General features: G+C 42.4%; 1 protein-coding gene across 2 annotated transcripts in view; it reads left to right on the top strand.

The window, feature by feature from the left end:
• The window catches only part of enc2 (ectodermal-neural cortex 2), a 71,282-nt gene that overhangs the window by 8,360 nt on the left and 45,496 nt on the right, over positions 1 to 17,426 (top strand). Inside the window, exons 2-3 of one of the 2 annotated variants that reach the window (XM_084060965.1) lie at positions 7,143 to 7,216; positions 16,201 to 16,432. In XM_084060965.1, coding sequence (XP_083917091.1) covers positions 7,153 to 7,216; positions 16,201 to 16,432 — 296 coding nt within the window. In that variant the 5' untranslated portion in view covers positions 7,143 to 7,152. The remainder of the gene's footprint in view (positions 1 to 7,142; positions 7,217 to 16,200; positions 16,433 to 17,426) is intronic. The other variant, XM_084060966.1, reaches the window with a different exon arrangement.

The following is a 17,426-nucleotide window of genomic DNA, read 5'->3' as shown; positions in this document are numbered from 1 at the left end:
AGAGGAGGGCAGAGGGAAAGAGAGAATGACACTGACAGCTACAGTAGGTGGCTAATTCTCTGCCTCTCTGAGTGTCACACAGTGCATGTTAACTCTCCCTGTAGTCTGGGAAACAAAGTTTTGGGGTGTATGTGTGTAGCCCGCTTTAGCATGTAGATGTTAGTAGCTCTAGTACCAATCTGGGAACCCATCGTCGAAAAACAGCGCCCCCAGCGTTTTTCACTTTTGCATTTGAGTAGCATAGCTCTGAATCTGTTCTTGAGAGAATACTCTAGTTAGTACTTACTGGTTCTGTTTGTGAAGAAGACACATTACATAGAAGCCCTTTACATAGGTACTTAACCCATTAAGACTGGGAACGCATCTGTGTCATTTTAAGATGACAACATTTTTCAAAAATAGCAGATCTACAAGCTCGTAGCGCGGCACTCGGTGCCGCGCTACGAGCTTGTATATCTGCTATTTTTTTAATAGCCAAAGAAATCTAAAATGACACCGATTCTTCCACGGCCTAAATGGTTTAAAAGGGCTAACTTAAAGACTCTGCAGTCTCCTCTCCTTTTTTTTTCTTCTTTTTTTTTTTTTTTACAGCGTTTTATAGTGTAAGTGTATCACACTCTGCCTTTTCTCATATTTTTTCATATTATTACCAGCCACCAAATGCTTTCATATTTGGACAGGGCTGGCAGTCTGACTACTGTGCCAGCTTCTTTGGCAATAATGTACTACAATGTTAGCCTGATTATCAGACAGAAGCTGAGCTCACTCAGAGAGTGGGCGGGGTCTATGGTCTGGAACCAGGCTACTACAATGTAGTAAAGCTGTGAATGTGATTGTGATCTGGTGTTCAACTTTCCACTTGTCATTGTGGCCGGCTCCGCCGCATGTTTGTTGCCCGTCCCTAGGGAATTTCCAGCAGCTATACGTAGTATCATCAGCCCAAATGCTGGTAAATCTGCGTCTGTGGCTGCTGCTATAGATGTCTGTGGCTGCTAGATTTGTCAACACTCTTATTTGTCAGTTGGGAATGGGGGCTGTACGTGTTTTAACTTTCAAAACAAACCAAACCAAATACACGACCAGCCACTTTGATGCGGCACGGTCATCATCATTTGGAGGTCCAGTTCTATCCTAATTTAAAAGGGGCTTGTAGTCCGACTTTCGTTTTACTAGCGTTTTTTCATTAGCTTTTTGTCTGCTAGGTTCTAGCTATGTTCTGCCAGACCACTTCTCCAATTTCCACCACATTTCACACTAAAAATCTATCATGCCCGGAGCCTTTGGATAGTGTACTTTCCATTGGTCAGTGGTCAGTATACATTTGTATCTGTTATTTGGCCCATATTCTGCCTCCTATTTGTCTGGGTGGGTGCAGAGCCTTATATTAGAGAGAGTTCTGCCACTGAGGGGTCAGAAACAGCGTCGGTCGCGTGGTTCATGTAAACTGGAAATAGTTACAAATGCCCATTGACTCCAATGCATTCCGTAAACGTCCGGTTTAGGGCTCTATTCGCCAATAGAAGGCTATGTAGAAGACCTGGCCCGAAGAAGTGGACGGAGGTGACGTAACTCTCCTTGAATGGCTCTGGGTGGGTGGCTCCGGTGTTGCCAGATATGTGCGTGAAACAAGCGGACAATGAATATTTAGGTGCTCGGGTGCCTGGCCTTAAGGTGGACTGACTTAAGGTAGACACACACAGAGCTAATGTGACACCAACTCATAACCCCTGCATGAGGGCCCGAATTTCTAGTTCTATAACATTCCTGACGGGTACAGCCTAAATACCAACATTTGACCAGCTACCTCTATTGTTTTACCAGCCACTGGAGCCGGTAGACAAAGAATGCTTCAGTAACTATTATTATGTACTCTCGTACTCCTCCACCACACCCAAGCAAGCAACTAACTACCCATCATCTAGGCCAGAGGTTTTCAAACTTGTTGTGCCCAAGGCACACCAAAGGCCATGGGCAAGTCCAAATCTCAAGGTATATCTCTATCCCTCTACGTGCAAAATAGCCTCTATAACACGTGTTATCATCACTCTTATCACGCTGTTAACATTTCTTTTTATTTGTCACTACTACTTATATATACAAGGTACAAGGAGCGAATGAGATACAATTTTGGGAGGTCCTCAAACTATTGTGCTGTAACATACAATGACAATAATGATAACAAATAACCAGTGGTGGAAAGTACATTTTGAGGTATTTGTACTTTGCTTGAGTGTTTCAAATTTCCAATACTTTTACTTCTACTCCACTACATCTCGGGATCCAAATATTGTACTTTTACTCCACTACATTTATTTGAAAGCTTTAGTTACTTTGTAGATTTTGATTATTATTACAAAACACACATTAACCACATCAGCCCTGTATACATTTCGTCCATTTGAAAATTGCCGATCTACAAGCTCACAATGCGTCGCGATGTGAGCACATTATGAGCTTGTAGATCTGCTATTCAAAAGATTTTTAAACATTTGAAAACTTGAAACATACTGTTTCAAGTTTCAAGGACATACTGCATAACGATTACTTTCTACTTTTGGTACTTTAAGTACATTTTGATGCCAATACTTTTGTACTTTTACTCAAGTACATTTTGATTTTGATTTTGTAACGGAGTATTTCTACATTGCAGTATTGATACTTTTACTTAAGTAAAAAATGTGAGTACTTTTTTCCACCACTGCAAATAACCTAGCATCGAAACCTTCAAATCAGCCTGTGTGGAGGCGGACACGACAGCTTGAGGCATCCCCATATTGAATATCACTGAGGACACACTATGTTCGGAAATGTCCATTGGCTTTCTTATCAGTCTTGGCAGTATTAAATGTTTGTATCAGCATGAGGGGACAGTACTAAAATGCATCAGCTCTACAACTGCTAGAGAATATTCTTTATGATGGACATTTGCTTTCTTATCAGCCTGAAAAGCTGCCAAATACTGCCTATCTAATAATAATAATAATACATTTTATTTGTAACGCACTTTATATTTGAAACAGATCTCAAAGTGGTACACATTTTAAAAACACTTCCTATCTGCTTGGAGGCCAGTTAATGTACAATTGTTACAGCTCTGGGGGGCTAGCAGTTTAGCTACTGGTTCTAAACCTAAAGTGTGTGCTGGACTGTTTCCCAAACAGCAGGTTTGGGAAAACCCATATTTGGGTCACGGACCAATTTCTTTTATGGATCGCGAGTAAATATCTCCTTTTTTTTCCTGTTTCCTACATTTAAAAAAAGATATAGATATTATTTCAAAAGATTTTAAAAAGTTTAAATGTTTTTTAAGCATTTCATAAATAAAATGAAAAAACGAAGAATTTCCATTAATAAATAAAAACAAAGGTTAAGAAGTAGTGAAAGTAGCAGATCCACAAGCTCGCAACGTGGCGCCAAGCGACGTGTTGTGAGCTTGTAGATCTGCTATTTTCACTATAGTTTGTGTCCCGGGCAAACATGTCATTTCTATTTTGGGTCTTTTGAGCTAAAAAAAAGTTTGTAGCCACTGTTCTAATGAGCCTGGGAGGCACTTTCCCATCATTATTGGAGGCTACAAGTACAGCAGCCTTAGAGACACCCATGAACTATTATGTTATTTCTCTAAGGATTCTGTAGTTGGTATGAATGTTCTTTGGCCTTCTAATTAGACTGGAGAAAATATTGTTTTCACATCAGCCTTGAGCTTTATTTTTTACTATTAGAGTAGTAAGAGTGTTTGGATGGTGCTGGTATGAAGATATACCTTCAGTGGAGATAGTCTATACCAGTGGTTCTCAAACACTTTCATGTCAAAATGATATATATTTGGCTGCGGACCCCCCCCCATCTCAAATTTTTTTTGTGCCAGGGATTTTTCAAATATAGCAGATGTAAGATCTACAAGCCACAGTATAAAATATGGTTAAAATGATTGTGACACTATATTAAAACATTTAGCTGGGGACCCCCTGGTACACCCCAAGGACCCTTGGGGGTCCCTGGACCCCACTTTGAGAACCAATGGTCTATACTACCTCGGTAGATCTCCATTAGGATGCTCATTTAAAAAAATAAGATTATTAATCATAACTTGTTAATGGTTAATTCATTGTTAATAAGAAAATGTATTATTTACAATGGATTAATGTCTGCTGTGTTATTTCTTATGTAGCCACATCATGTACATTTTACAATACATTTTTTAAATGGATGTTTGATAATATACCGGTTCATCGGGTAGATTGGGAACAGTCTAAAACTATACTCTTTTTTTTTTTGATGGATTAGCTTAAAGAATTAGTTTGGTTTACATACCACGATAGAAGATTTTGTCCAAATTGTCCATTCCCAGAGCCGCAGGAAGGGTGGTGCGAACGGTGCGGCCGCACCGGGCCCCGCGCTACGGGGGGCCTCGCAAAAAAACGGGAACATTTTTTTTTTAACATGACACCCAACATGACACCCAACTTAATGTTTTGAGGGCAAAAATAACCGCAAATAACCACCCAAAACTCGGATATATCCGACAGAAACCGCAAAAAAATTCTTGCGTGCGGGTACTCCACGCACGCATGCGCGCGCGCGTGCGTGCTCGCCAACTCCGCACCGGGCCCCGCATTTCTCCCAGACGGCTCTGTCCATTCCTATATTATATATATATATTACGGTACACATTTCCCCTGTAAGATAGCCCACTTTATACAACAGTCGGTGCTGATCAAGCAGTTTGACTGACTTCAGAGCGGTGTTGTAATTATATATATATATATATAACATAATCACATATAACATAACACTTTCACATGCATATTAGTCGCTTAGCAACGTGTGCAGCCAGAGCAAATGAACTCTTCTTCATCAAACCTTGATATCTCAGTGTTTTTAATTCACAGTATATGACATGATAAAACAGTCAGTCTGAAAGCAAATAGAACACTTGAGGCTGTGTGAAGAGCATCATGGCTATAGAGGGCTGGGATCCAGGGGAACCGGAGGAACAGGATCCAACATTGAGGAACCGGAATCGGTTCCATCATATTTGGAACCGTTTTCCAGAACCGTTTTCATGACACTCACTGTCAGAGCTCATGTGTGGACTTCACGTCTGCTATACTATTACTCAAACTTTTTAAATTTCAAGGACCACCATAACTCTGAGAGGGTACAAATGGAACCAAATGGACCCGTAAGGGTCCATTTGGTTCCATTTGTACCCTCTCGGAGTTACAGACCTGTAAGGGTCCATTTGGTTCCATTTGTACACTCTCAGAATTCAGAGTTACAGAACTATAAGGGTCCATTTGGTTCCATTTGTACCCTCTCAGAGTTACAGAACTATAAGGGTCCATTTGGTTCCATTTGTACACTCTCAGAGTTACAGACCTGTAAGGGTCCATTTGGTTCCATTTGTACACTCTCAGAGTTACAGACCTGTAAGGGTCCATTTGGTTCCATTTGTACACTCTCAGAGTTACAGACCTGTAAGGGTCCATTTGGTTCCATTTGTACACTCTCAAGAGTTCAGAGTTACAGACCTGTAAGGGCCCATTCGGAAACCCCCCCGTTATAAGAGGGAATCGTCAAGGAACCGGAATCGATCCCAACCCTCATCATGGCGTTGTTGTACCTGTACGGCATGAGCCAAAGGCATCATCAGCACAGCTGTGATGTAATTCACCACCAATACACACACACACACACACACACACACACACACACACACACACACACACACACACACACACACACACACACACACACACACACACACACACACACACACACACACACACACACACACACACACACACACACACACACACACACACACCGTCTCGTGTTCTATTGCTCAACTCAACAGGTTCATAGTGTTTACAGAGCCCTGTTAATCAGCTCCTTGCTGCGTTGTGCCTGTAACCTCTTAAACTCTTTATGGGTGCTTACTACAGATGTACCCATACCATTTTTTTCCTTCCTGATACCGATTACGATTCCCATAACTGGGAATACCAGTGTGTAATTGAAAAAAAAATCTAGGACAGTGGGGTTAAGGGACCCTCAGGGTTTCAAATGGACCCTTACAGGTCTGTAACTCTCAGAGTCGAGGGTGTCCTTGAAATTAACTTGAAAGAGAAAGAAGCAAGCACTCATCAGACGAGTAGTTCGAAGTACGTGTGTATCGGGTGCACGGGTTCAGGCAGAAACAGTTTCTTAGAAAGGAATACCAGCACTCACTTTAGTCCAGGGGTCTTCAACGTTTTCAGGCCAAGGACCCCCTAGCTGAGTGAGAGATGAAGCAGGGACCCCCCCTCTATATTGTATAAAATTGCGTTTCAGATTTATTTATTTTTTTACTTGGTATGCCCCTTTTCCCTCTACACCTATACCTCTTTGCCAAAAATAGCCGCTCACAACGCCTCGCAGCGCAAGGCGTTGTGAGCTAGATGGCTAAAGTTCTCCTCAGAAAAGGGATGCTAGGTTTCAAGTGGTAAAGGTAAACAAAAAAATCATATCACACAAAGATTTGGCGGACCCCCTGTAGTAACTCTGAGGACCCCCTAAGGGTCCCGAACCCCCTGTTGAAGACCCCTGCTTTAGTCAATTTAGGATCTTGTTTATTCAAGTCTTATCCCCCCAGCAGCAGCAGCTCATAAGACGGATGTTTGGGATACACGCTGAGGAAGGCCTGTGGGTCTTATGAGCTGCTGCTGGGGGGATAAGACTTGAATAAACAAGATCCTAAATGGACTAAAGTGAGTGCTGGTATTCCTTTCTAAGAAACTGTCCATACAATCAAAACATTTGAGAACCACTGATCTAGGAATGAATACAAATTCCATTAACAAGTTGCAGCTACAAGTTAGTAAAATAATAATCTAAATAGAACAGTAAGAGTAAAAAAGCAGTCATGCAACATCAACTGAAGCATTACAAAATATTACTGTAAATGAAATCCTCATGTGACAAATTACGTGTTATCGGAACGGATACCGATACCAGCATTCTAGGCCGTATCGGCAGCTTTTCCGATACTGGTATGGACATCGGAACAACTCTTGAGTACTTACAGTACTTTCTACTATAGCTACGTATATACAACGTATGTACATTAACATTGGACTGTAATATGTTTGTGTCTATAGCTGTACGGGGATGCAGAGCCCCCCTCATCTCCTGACTGTCAGTGCCTGTGCCTGGGTCAGCAGTCTTTGTCGCCGTAAGTTAGCCTGCCATCGGAATGAAAGCCCCCTAACCCTGAAAAGTCCTCCTCCTTTATATGCCTGTCTTTACCCCTCCCTCCCTCCCTCGCTCGCTCGCTCCATCCCTCCCATCAGCGGTCTGTCCGTGAACGTGAGCCTGCCACTGGAATGAAGCCCCCCTCCTCTCTGCCGCTGCCACCCCTCCCTTTTTCTTGTGTTCCTTTGTTTTACTTCCCTGCAAGATTTGCCATGTTTCTGTGATTTAATTCAAACCCCTTTGCCAGCCACACCCCCCCTTATACCATGACAGCGCTGCACCAAGTACACACACGCTCGTTGCCACAAACATAATGCCGTACGGCATATCGATACTCCACACAGCAGTTTGTTTTTGTGTGACGTGTGCGTGTGTGTGTGTGTGTGTGTGTGTGTGTGCATGTGTTATGGATGGGACGATATGAAAATTACACGTCACGATTGTTGTGGCAAAAATGATTGTGATTGACGATAATCAAAACATGCTTAAAATGCCACTTTTGTTAAACACTTGAACCGCCCAGTATCCCTTTTATTCTGGGGGGAACGTTCGCCAAAAATAGCAGATATACAAGCTCACAACGCGTTATGTTGCAACGTGTTGTGAGCTTGTAGATCTGCTATTTTTGGCGAATCAATTTGTGTAGAGTGAAATAAGAGCACCCCAAAATGCACTCTAGGTCAGTTTTGTCAAGTATAGACGTTTTTTAAATGGTGCTAAATTTGCAGTTCAACAAAAGCCAATTCATCCTAGTGTATGACGGAGGACAATTTCACCATTAATTACAATCTCTGCAATACGATTATTGTGAGCGTTTTTTTAAATCACGATAAACGACAACGATTATCGTCCCATCCCTAGTGTGTGTGTGTGTGTGTGTGTGTGTGTGTGTGTGTGTGTGTGTGCTTTTGTCCCACCCCGCCCCCAACATTGTGGTTCCTGTCAAGCCTGCATTGTGATCTGTGAAACCTACACACACACACACCAAGCTGACACACACACACACACCCACCCACCCAGCTGACCCCGAGCAGCCATGGCCACCGTTGCCAGATTTTGCAAGAGATATAAGCAACCAGGTCAGGTCTATGGAAACAGGCCCAAAAGAAGCAACTAGGCCACATGAGCACTTCAAACCTATGTATGTTGGCCGATCTACAAGCTCACAACGTGTCACGATGCGCCGCATTGTGAGCTTGTAGATCTGCTTTTTCATTTTTCATTTAAAAAAAAAGTTTTTTAACATTTTAACCATACAAATCTGGTCCAACTCCCTGGCACAAAATATTTTCAGGTGGGGGTGGCGGGGTCCTTCACAGGAAAATGTTTAAGAACCACAGGTTTAAACGACATTAGGTAACAAGCCCAAAAAAGCAACTACACTTTAGAAACAATCCCAAAAAAACGCAACCCCCCATATTTACAAGCAACTTTACAGAAAAACATGCCCTACGTAGCTTATAATAAGCAGACATGGCAACACTGGCCATGGCCCCAAAACTGCATGTCAGCACATCCAGACAGACATGTCACCCCCTCTCTCTCCACCCACACACACACACACACGCGCACACACACGCGCACGCGCACGCACACGCATGCACACACCAGTGAAGCTGCTGAAACGGGGGTTTCTTCTGATCTCTTTGTAGTGGTTTGTTTGTGTCCCGCGGCACACAGTACATACAAATGTTCATCCATTCATTAAAAGAGGCGTATGTATAACAACAACGCACTCATCATCTCACACACTTTCTTGTGGGAGTGTGCAGTGGTGGAAAAAGTAGTCAATTTTTAAGTAAAAGTATCAATACTGCAATGTAGAAATACTGTTACAAGTAAAAGTCCGGTAATCAAAATGTACTTGTGTAAAAGTACAAAAGTAATTGCATCAAAATATACTAGGGACACAAATCATCAATTTGCATTTCATTTCATATTTAACAGTAGAAAGGCGATAATTATGAATATAATGTACTGTGATGTCTGCGATGCTACCTGGCTTTACAGTTGCCTTTTTCGGAAACGTTTCAGATTTTAACCCATTTCCATATAATTAAAGAAACCGATATTGTTGTCTAGACATGGCCTAGTATGTAAATATCTGAAGTTGTTGAAGTCCTCATTTGGTCTTACCCTACAATACATAAATTAGATGCAAATTAAATCTGTCATTTAGTGTTGAAATAAACACTTAAGATCCATTTCCTTTCCCTCAAGTCAGCACTCTCAGTCTCACTACTTGTGCCAGCAGCTTCAGTGAGAAAAACACTGAGAGAAACATGAATCTACTTTGGGCTCTGCATTTCGTCTCACTGTTTACTGTAATGTTGTAATTATCTACGCCAGGGCGGGAAGGCCAGGACGGCGGAGATAATGTTGTCGCCCCCGTTTGTGTGTTTGTGTCATCAAGGTCCATTATTTATTCAGCATTTGAGCCACGGACCACCATTTGATGAGACGTAGACTCTCAGACCCAAAACTTATTATACAATTATACAATATTTTGTTGTCGTTGGATAAGATTTTGTCCACAATTCCATGCTGTATTGATGTTGGTACCATAGGAGATATAACAGGCAAACGTTGATCAAAATAACAATGACTTAATTAAGTAATGCAGATGTTTAACAATAATTTAAATCTAGAGAGCGTAAAATGAATTACGGGTCCATTTGGTAAAATTTTACGCGCTCAAGAGTTAAAGATCTAATAAGGGTCCATTTGGTTACCAACTGTCCATCATTTAGCTGGGGACCCCCTGGAATCCCTTCAAGGACCACTGTGGTGGTCCCCGGACCACTGGTTGAGAACCACTGATCTATTGCATAACTAATCTCCTGGACCGTTCAGGTGTCAGACTTTTCATGCATACTCCCAGTAGGAAGGAGGACACACCACCCACGATTTTTCTAATGTGAGATTGCGGTCTAGCCAACAACACCAACTCGGGACTCCTGAATCGCCGCCTTCCACAATCTCCCATCTGGCGTCAATCAGTGTCTTGGGCCAGTGGCGTGCACAGACATTTTGAGGGACAGGTGCTCAAGTAAAAAAAAAAGGGCACCTTGTGCGGCGAGCCGAACCACCGGCTGCCCTAGTAGTGTGATATGTATTACAGGCACATCTTGCACGTCGTAATTGCATATGTATTTGTTTCAATAGCCATATGCTGTCTGATGCAGATGTGTAAACTAAAAAAATAAAGTTTTTTTCTTTCTTTTTTTTCAAAAGGGCACTTCTGGTTCAGAGGGCAAAGGGCAGGTGCTCTAGCACCACCTAGAGTCTATCTGTGCACGTGCCTGTCTTGAGCTCTGCAATGCATGGCTCCGCTGTCACACGCAGTGCATCTACAGCTGGGGTCTTCAACAGGGGGTCCCCAGAGTTACTACAGGGGGGCCGGCAAATCTTTGTGTGATGATGTGGAACATTAGCCGAAAATAGCCGATCTACAAGCTCACAACGCCTCGCAGCGCGAGGCGTTGTGAGCTTGTAGATCGGCTATTTTCGGAGAGTCGGTGTAGCGGGAAAATAGAGCAGACCAAGTACAGAGCCAACGGTCAAGTCGACTAAATATTAAGGGTTTAAAAGTTTGACTGTCTGAAAATACACCTTAACATGAATCCAACCATCTATGAAATCCATGTAATCTGCAATACAGTTTTATACAATATTTAGTGGGGGGTCCCTGATTCATCACTCTCTCAGCTAGGGGGTCCTTGGCCTGAAAAAACGTTGAAGACCCCTGATCTACGTATAGGTGGTGCGCCTCTTTCCTTTCCTGGCTGTGCCCTGGGCTGGCTCCCACATTGTCAGTTCAATGCCACCAGTTCCGGGTGCCTGGCGCAGTGCCCAGCCAGCCTCATCATTCTCTCTCTCTCTGACGTTGACACGTGGTACAGTAGGTCCCCGTAGAGGTCCACGTTTCTGATGTGGCACCGTTTGACACGTATATATTCGGCACCTATTTGTAGCATTCATGTGTTGACTGACTCCATCCAGGGCCCTTTCCTGTTGTGCTGTGAGTGTCTATGTCTCGGCCCCATGCATACACTGCAGTGGTTCTCTACCTTATTAGACAGAGACCCCCCAAAATAATCATATTTGAAATAGGGACCCCCCCACCACCCTGACATAGCAATTGGAACTAAGAGTTGAGGCATTACATTTAGTTTGACACGGTTCCACAGATACATTTGTGAAAATAGCAGATCTACATGCTTGTAGATCGGCTATTTTCACAGTTTTTGCCTCTTTCTAATATTATTTGACAATTTGGCCAATGTTTCACCAGTTTTTATAGTATAGTTTGGTTAGGTATTAAAAAGGTCTTAAATTGCCACTTCACTGTCATCTGGAGACCCCTCAGGGGGTCACGACCCACAGGTTGAGAACCACTGCCATACAGCAGTACTGACACTGCGTCATGACTCATGATCCAAGGATTTGGATCATTGTTTTCAAATAAATCAATCTGGATATTCCTTGGATAATGACCCAGATGGGTCTCCAAATATATACGGTTAGCAGCTGTAAATATACCTGGGAGTCTAGCCCATGCATGTGTGGGAAACACAGAGTTTAAATGTGTTTTGCAGTTTTTCTTGGTTCTTTACAACCATTCAAACAAGCCAACTTTCCTCTTGCAGTCATGTCCAGCGAGGTTGGCTACAGTCCCATGGGCCTTAAACTTCTTAATACTGGCAGTGGACACAAGAACATCAAGGTCTTTGGAGATAGTCTTGTTACCTTACATTGACCATGCCAGGCTAGTACCTTTTTTCCTGATCTCTTCAGGCCACTCTCTGGTTTTCCTTCAGTGTGATTCACAGTGGCACAAAAAAACAAAGTGAGTCATTTCCCCACTTTAAACTGGGTGCATGATGAGTGATTATAAGATTGAAAACACCTGTCATACCCTACTTTAAACCCAATTGTCTACTTAATGTATCACACTATACATATTACAACTCCGAAAGGGTACCAATAATTGTGAACAGGCGATTTTAGGATATTCATGTAGAATAATAATACAATTATTTTTTTTGTTCTACTACAAACCAAAGACAGACATGTATGGACAATAAAGTAAGATCATCGTCTTAATTGCAGTACTTGAGTAAATGTACTCGAGCCAGTAGCCAAACATTATATGCCACTCGGTTGTCCCACACCATTGACCTAATCCAATAATCTGTGTAATGAATGGGATGTTGTGGAGTATCTATTGGTGTTCTCTAATGGCCTGACACGCCTCGAGAATGACAGCTCTGTGGCAAAACAAATGAATATATTATGAAGGAATATGATATGAGCTGTCTAACAGTCCTCGGAATTGAAAGCAAATATTCATATTCATTTAGCAGCAGCGGTGAGCCACCATAAAGTGATCTTTGCCACACACACACACACACACACACACACACACACACACACACACACACACACACACACAAAAGACACAAACTCGTGTTTGTCTGTCATAAAACAATGTGGAAATCTGAACAGTTTTAGAGCTGTGTAACATGCTGTGGCAATGCAACGGGATGAACTGATGGTCATGGAATCACAATTTGAATGACCCCCAAACCGCTGAAAGCTGTTTGGCAGAACGACGGAATACATAAATGAAATGTGAACCATTGCTGTCAGATGAAAGCTCTTTGCATCGGTTAAGAAAAGTTACGTACCCGCCCACCCACACACATTCTGGTTGCTGCTAACATTTCTTTTTTTAGTATGATTGAAAAAGAAACAATCTGGATGAAAGCCACACGCACACAAATAATGGTGTAAAGTAATAATCTTGTCCAGTGAGCCCAAACTTAGTCAAGTCAATAGAATACAAGAACGCTCGCCCCAAAACACGCTTGCCCCGGGTCAAATCCGGCGACCTCAGAACGGTCGCCACTAGGTATTCCTAAACGTAACCTCAGTAAAACTAGGCCTAAACCTAACCTTATTCCAACAACATAACCTCAGTAAAACTATACCTAAACCTAACCTTATTCCAACAACGTAACCTCAGTAAAACTATACCTAACCCTAAACGTATTCCTAACCAAACCCCAGTAAAACAAATACAAGAATACGAGAACCGCTGGGGGCAAGTGGTCTGTGAAAAAAAATGGAGGTGAGTGTGTTTTGGGGTGAACGGTCCAGTTACCAGTCATTACAGTTTGTTATTGATTTAGGCTATCTTGTATCAACCATCATACTCAAACCATGATCTTCTAAGTTAGAACTTGGCATCTGTAGTGTCCACCAAAATAAGTTGTGCCATTTTATCCTATTTCGATGTGTTCCAGGCTTCTCTCTGATTAATAATTCATGGTTAGCTCAGTCCTGTATAATGTGTCCTAACGTGACCAGCAGCTATTCTGATCTCAGAGGGAGATAAGAAGGAGAGATTATGGCAGGAAAACATGCCAAGTTACCAGGTTACAGCTCTGGGGGGGAAAACACGATTAGAAGATGGAAAATAAAACACAAATAGGAGAGGGATAACAAAGTAAAGAAACCAGGGAGAAAGTGTTACTAGTCTAGAGAGAGATGAAAATGAGCGGAGGAGGAGGTGGAAGATAAAAGATGACAAGAAAAAGATATCGTTGCTGTCGGGCATTAACCTCTTATCTCCATAATCTTAACTTTTTCTGTTGTTTCCCGTAAATTAAGGCCCTACTAACGATCATACTACAGCGTCACACAAAAGTATCAAAAATAGCAGATCTACAAGGGCAGGAACGGGGCGCGAAGCGACACGTTTTGAGCTTGTCGATCTGCTATTCTTCCTATTTTAACCCATTAAGACCTGGAACTGTGTCATTTTTAGACTTGAGCTAAAAAGCATTATTTTACACTTTGGGCTATTCAAAAATAGCAGATATACAAGCTCGTAGATCTGCTATTTTTGAAAATTTGTGAAAATGTGTGCAAATCTTTGAATATATATATTTTTAAAGCGAACATTTTTAACTCAAATCTTTGCTTCTGGGGGGTCCCTGGAACAACATATTTTGATGGGAGTCCGCGGCCAAATACATATAATTCTGGGGGTCCTTGACATGAAAAAGAGTGAGCACCACCGATATAGAAACATACGTTTTTCAGAAAACTGTTGAGATTTAGGAGACATGTAGAATTGGCTTCAGGTCTCAATGGGTTAATCCTGAAAAAGTAACAGTTTTGGACATAATGAGGTTTCCCGCCCGACAGAGACGATATGGAAAGACGCCGGAGGAGAGGAGGGAGACTGAGGCTTGAGATGAAAGGAGGAGAGAAGAGCCAGAGAGAGCTGAAGAGCTGGAAGAGATGAGAGACTGGGGCTTGATATTAAAGAACAGAGTGAGAGTGTTGAAGCTGCTTCTCCGGGCACCTCTTTGATCTTTTCTCTGTTCGGTTTTCCAACTACAGACGATAACGTCTCATGAGTCTCACTATTCTGAGGAGAGAAACAAGGCAGGCATTTAGTCTCAATCCCTGGCTTTGTGTGTTGTTGCTGTGATGGTTTTCTTCTTCGTAATGTCTTTGGAAGGGATGCTGGTGAAGGGGGAGGTTATAGTCTGAAGACAGGTGCCAGTGTCCTTAGATACCATCTGATTATATTGTTTCTAACTACCAGATACTATAGGACCACAATGGAAACAAGAACCCAGGACTTTTTTGTGTTATCCTTTTAGCTTTAAAAAAAAATAAAAAATTCATCCCACTCCTGGGCGCTACTCTCCCTCTGCCCGCCTAGGGAGAGCCCCGAGCTGAGCTTGCTTCCTTCAGTGCATGAGGAGTTAGCAGGCCGCTTCTTATCACCTGGCAGGGGGGAGTTTCCCCGGTGGGACGCAGCGCGTGGAAGGAACACGGTATTCCAACCAGTTCCTTTCCCCTCCATCAGGCGCTCCGGCTGACCAGGGGGAGGCAGTATAGAGGATACTGCATGTTTTTTTGTGAGATTATCTACCCTAGGAGAACATGCAAACTCCACACAGAAAGGCCCTTTCGCCAACCCCACCTCGGGTATGGGCACTGATGACGCAGAGGAGAGAACATGCCCCTATAGCACCCACAGCGTCTCCGGCGGGAATCAAACCCAGGACCTTCTAGCTGTGAGGCGACAGCACTACCGACTGCACCACTGGCCCTTCTTTTTATCTTTAATGTCTTACTGTACCACCTGCTGTTTGCATTTCTGACTAATAAAGTAAATCAACCAATCAATACCGTACCAATCAACTTTGCAATGACCAAATATGTATTTGGCCACACAGCTTACTTTTCATTTTTGCACTGCATTTGGAAATAATTACTTGGATTAGGAAGTGTTGCTGTTAAAATACTTAGCTAAATGACACGGCATCCCTTCAACACAAAATGGCAAGGAATCCCAACTCTATCATTTACAGCACTGCAGCATTGTGGTTTCGAGTGGGAGTCTTTAGCAGGGTAGTTTTAGAAGAAGTTGAGAAATGTCCTACTAAACTACAACTCCCCAGGGACGTGCACAGATAGGCTCTAGGTGGTGCTAGAGCACCTGCCCTTTGCCCTCTTGACCAGAAGTGCCCTTTTGAAAAAAAGAAAAAAATATATATTTTTTTCCAGTTTACAGCAGGGGTCTTCAACAGGGGGTCGGGACCCCTAGGGGGTCCTCAGAGTTACTACAGGGGGTCCGCCAAATCTTTATGTGATATGATTTTTCTTTTTACCATAACCACTCGAAACCTAGCATCCCTTTTCTGAGGAGAACTTTAGCCAAAAATAGCAGATCTACAAGCTCACAACGCCTCGCAGCGCGTTATTTTTGGCAAAGAGGTATAGGTGTAGAGGGAAAAAAGAGCAGACCAAGTAAACAAAAAAAAAGTAAATTTACTTGAGCACCTGCCCCTCAAAATGTCTGTGCACGCCACTGCAACTCCCTATATTTGCCAAAAAACAATTTGTATTTTCTTTTTCTTCTCCCTCCTCCTCCTCTAGTGGGTGAGATCAGTCCGAGTGATTCCCTGGAGGTGCCAAACGAAGCTGCCATGTCGGTGAGCGTGCACGAGAACCGCAAGTCGCGCACCAGCACCGGTTCTATGAACATCTCCCTGTTCCACAAGCCCTCGCACCCCGACAGCGTCCTGACACACCTGAACACGCTGCGGAAACAGTGCATGTTCACCGACGTCACGCTGTGGGCCGGGGAGCGCTCCTTCCCGTGTCACAGGTAAGACAAGAGAACAAGACGCTTTCAACTGAGTTCAGTTTAACACATTGAGTGCCAAAAACGGTCCAGACCGTTTTTCATAATCCAAATAAGGAGTGCCAAAAACGGTTATGACCGTTTTTGGAGAAAAAAAAAAGAAAAACATTTTTTTTTCTTTTTTTTTTTTTTCCCTTAACAGCACCAGGAGATATCATTTCTCTAAGATTTAGACTCCAATCCACTTCCTGGTTAACTTATGACTTCAAAAGCCTGTATCTCGGCTCCTGTGTACTTTTCTTTTTTACTATGTATTTTTGACTATTTTCAACTGGCTGCAACTATGGAACGGATTACCGAATGTTTTAATTTTTTTTCCCCCCGATTGTACGAGACCTCTATGTGTGTAATGAGGGGATCACCGTGAGGACTGTGATCACTGAAAATATTTTGTGACTACTTGAAAAAGGTTCAAAAATGGTTAAAAGTCCAGGCACTCAACGTACACTTTTTTAATAAAACCCTGGCACTCAATGTGTAAAATATGTCTATTGGTGGTGGATAGCTGTAGTTTTGATACCATTTAAAACTCAAACTGAAATTAAATCGCTAGCACGGGGCTCTTAAGTTTAGCTGGTACGTAATGCTATCCATGAATTAACCAATTATGACCCATTATATCTTCTAAACTCTAACAGTTTTCTCAGTGGTGCTCAAACTCATTCATGTGAAGGACCCCCAAAATTATATGTATTTGGCCGCGTACCTCCATCTCAAAATATTTTGTTACAGGGACCCCCAGAAGCAAAGATTTGAGTTAAAAGTGTTCGATTAACAAAAATATATAGGCTGTACCGTATTCAAAGATTTGCACACATTTTCACGATATTTCAACAATAGCAGATCTACAAGCTCATAATGAACTTGTATATCTGCTATTTTTTAATAGCCGAAGTATAAAATATGGTTAAAGTGGTTAAAATGATTGTGATGCTATATTAACTACTTTTGCTGGGGA

Source organism: Gymnoscopelus microlampas (genome assembly GCF_963454915.1).
Source record: "Gymnoscopelus microlampas genome assembly, chromosome: 6".
Lineage (NCBI taxonomy): Eukaryota > Metazoa > Chordata > Actinopteri > Myctophiformes > Myctophidae > Gymnoscopelus > Gymnoscopelus microlampas.
The sequence above is the reverse complement of the archived record's forward strand: the minus strand, read 5'-3'. Positions and strand labels throughout refer to the sequence as shown.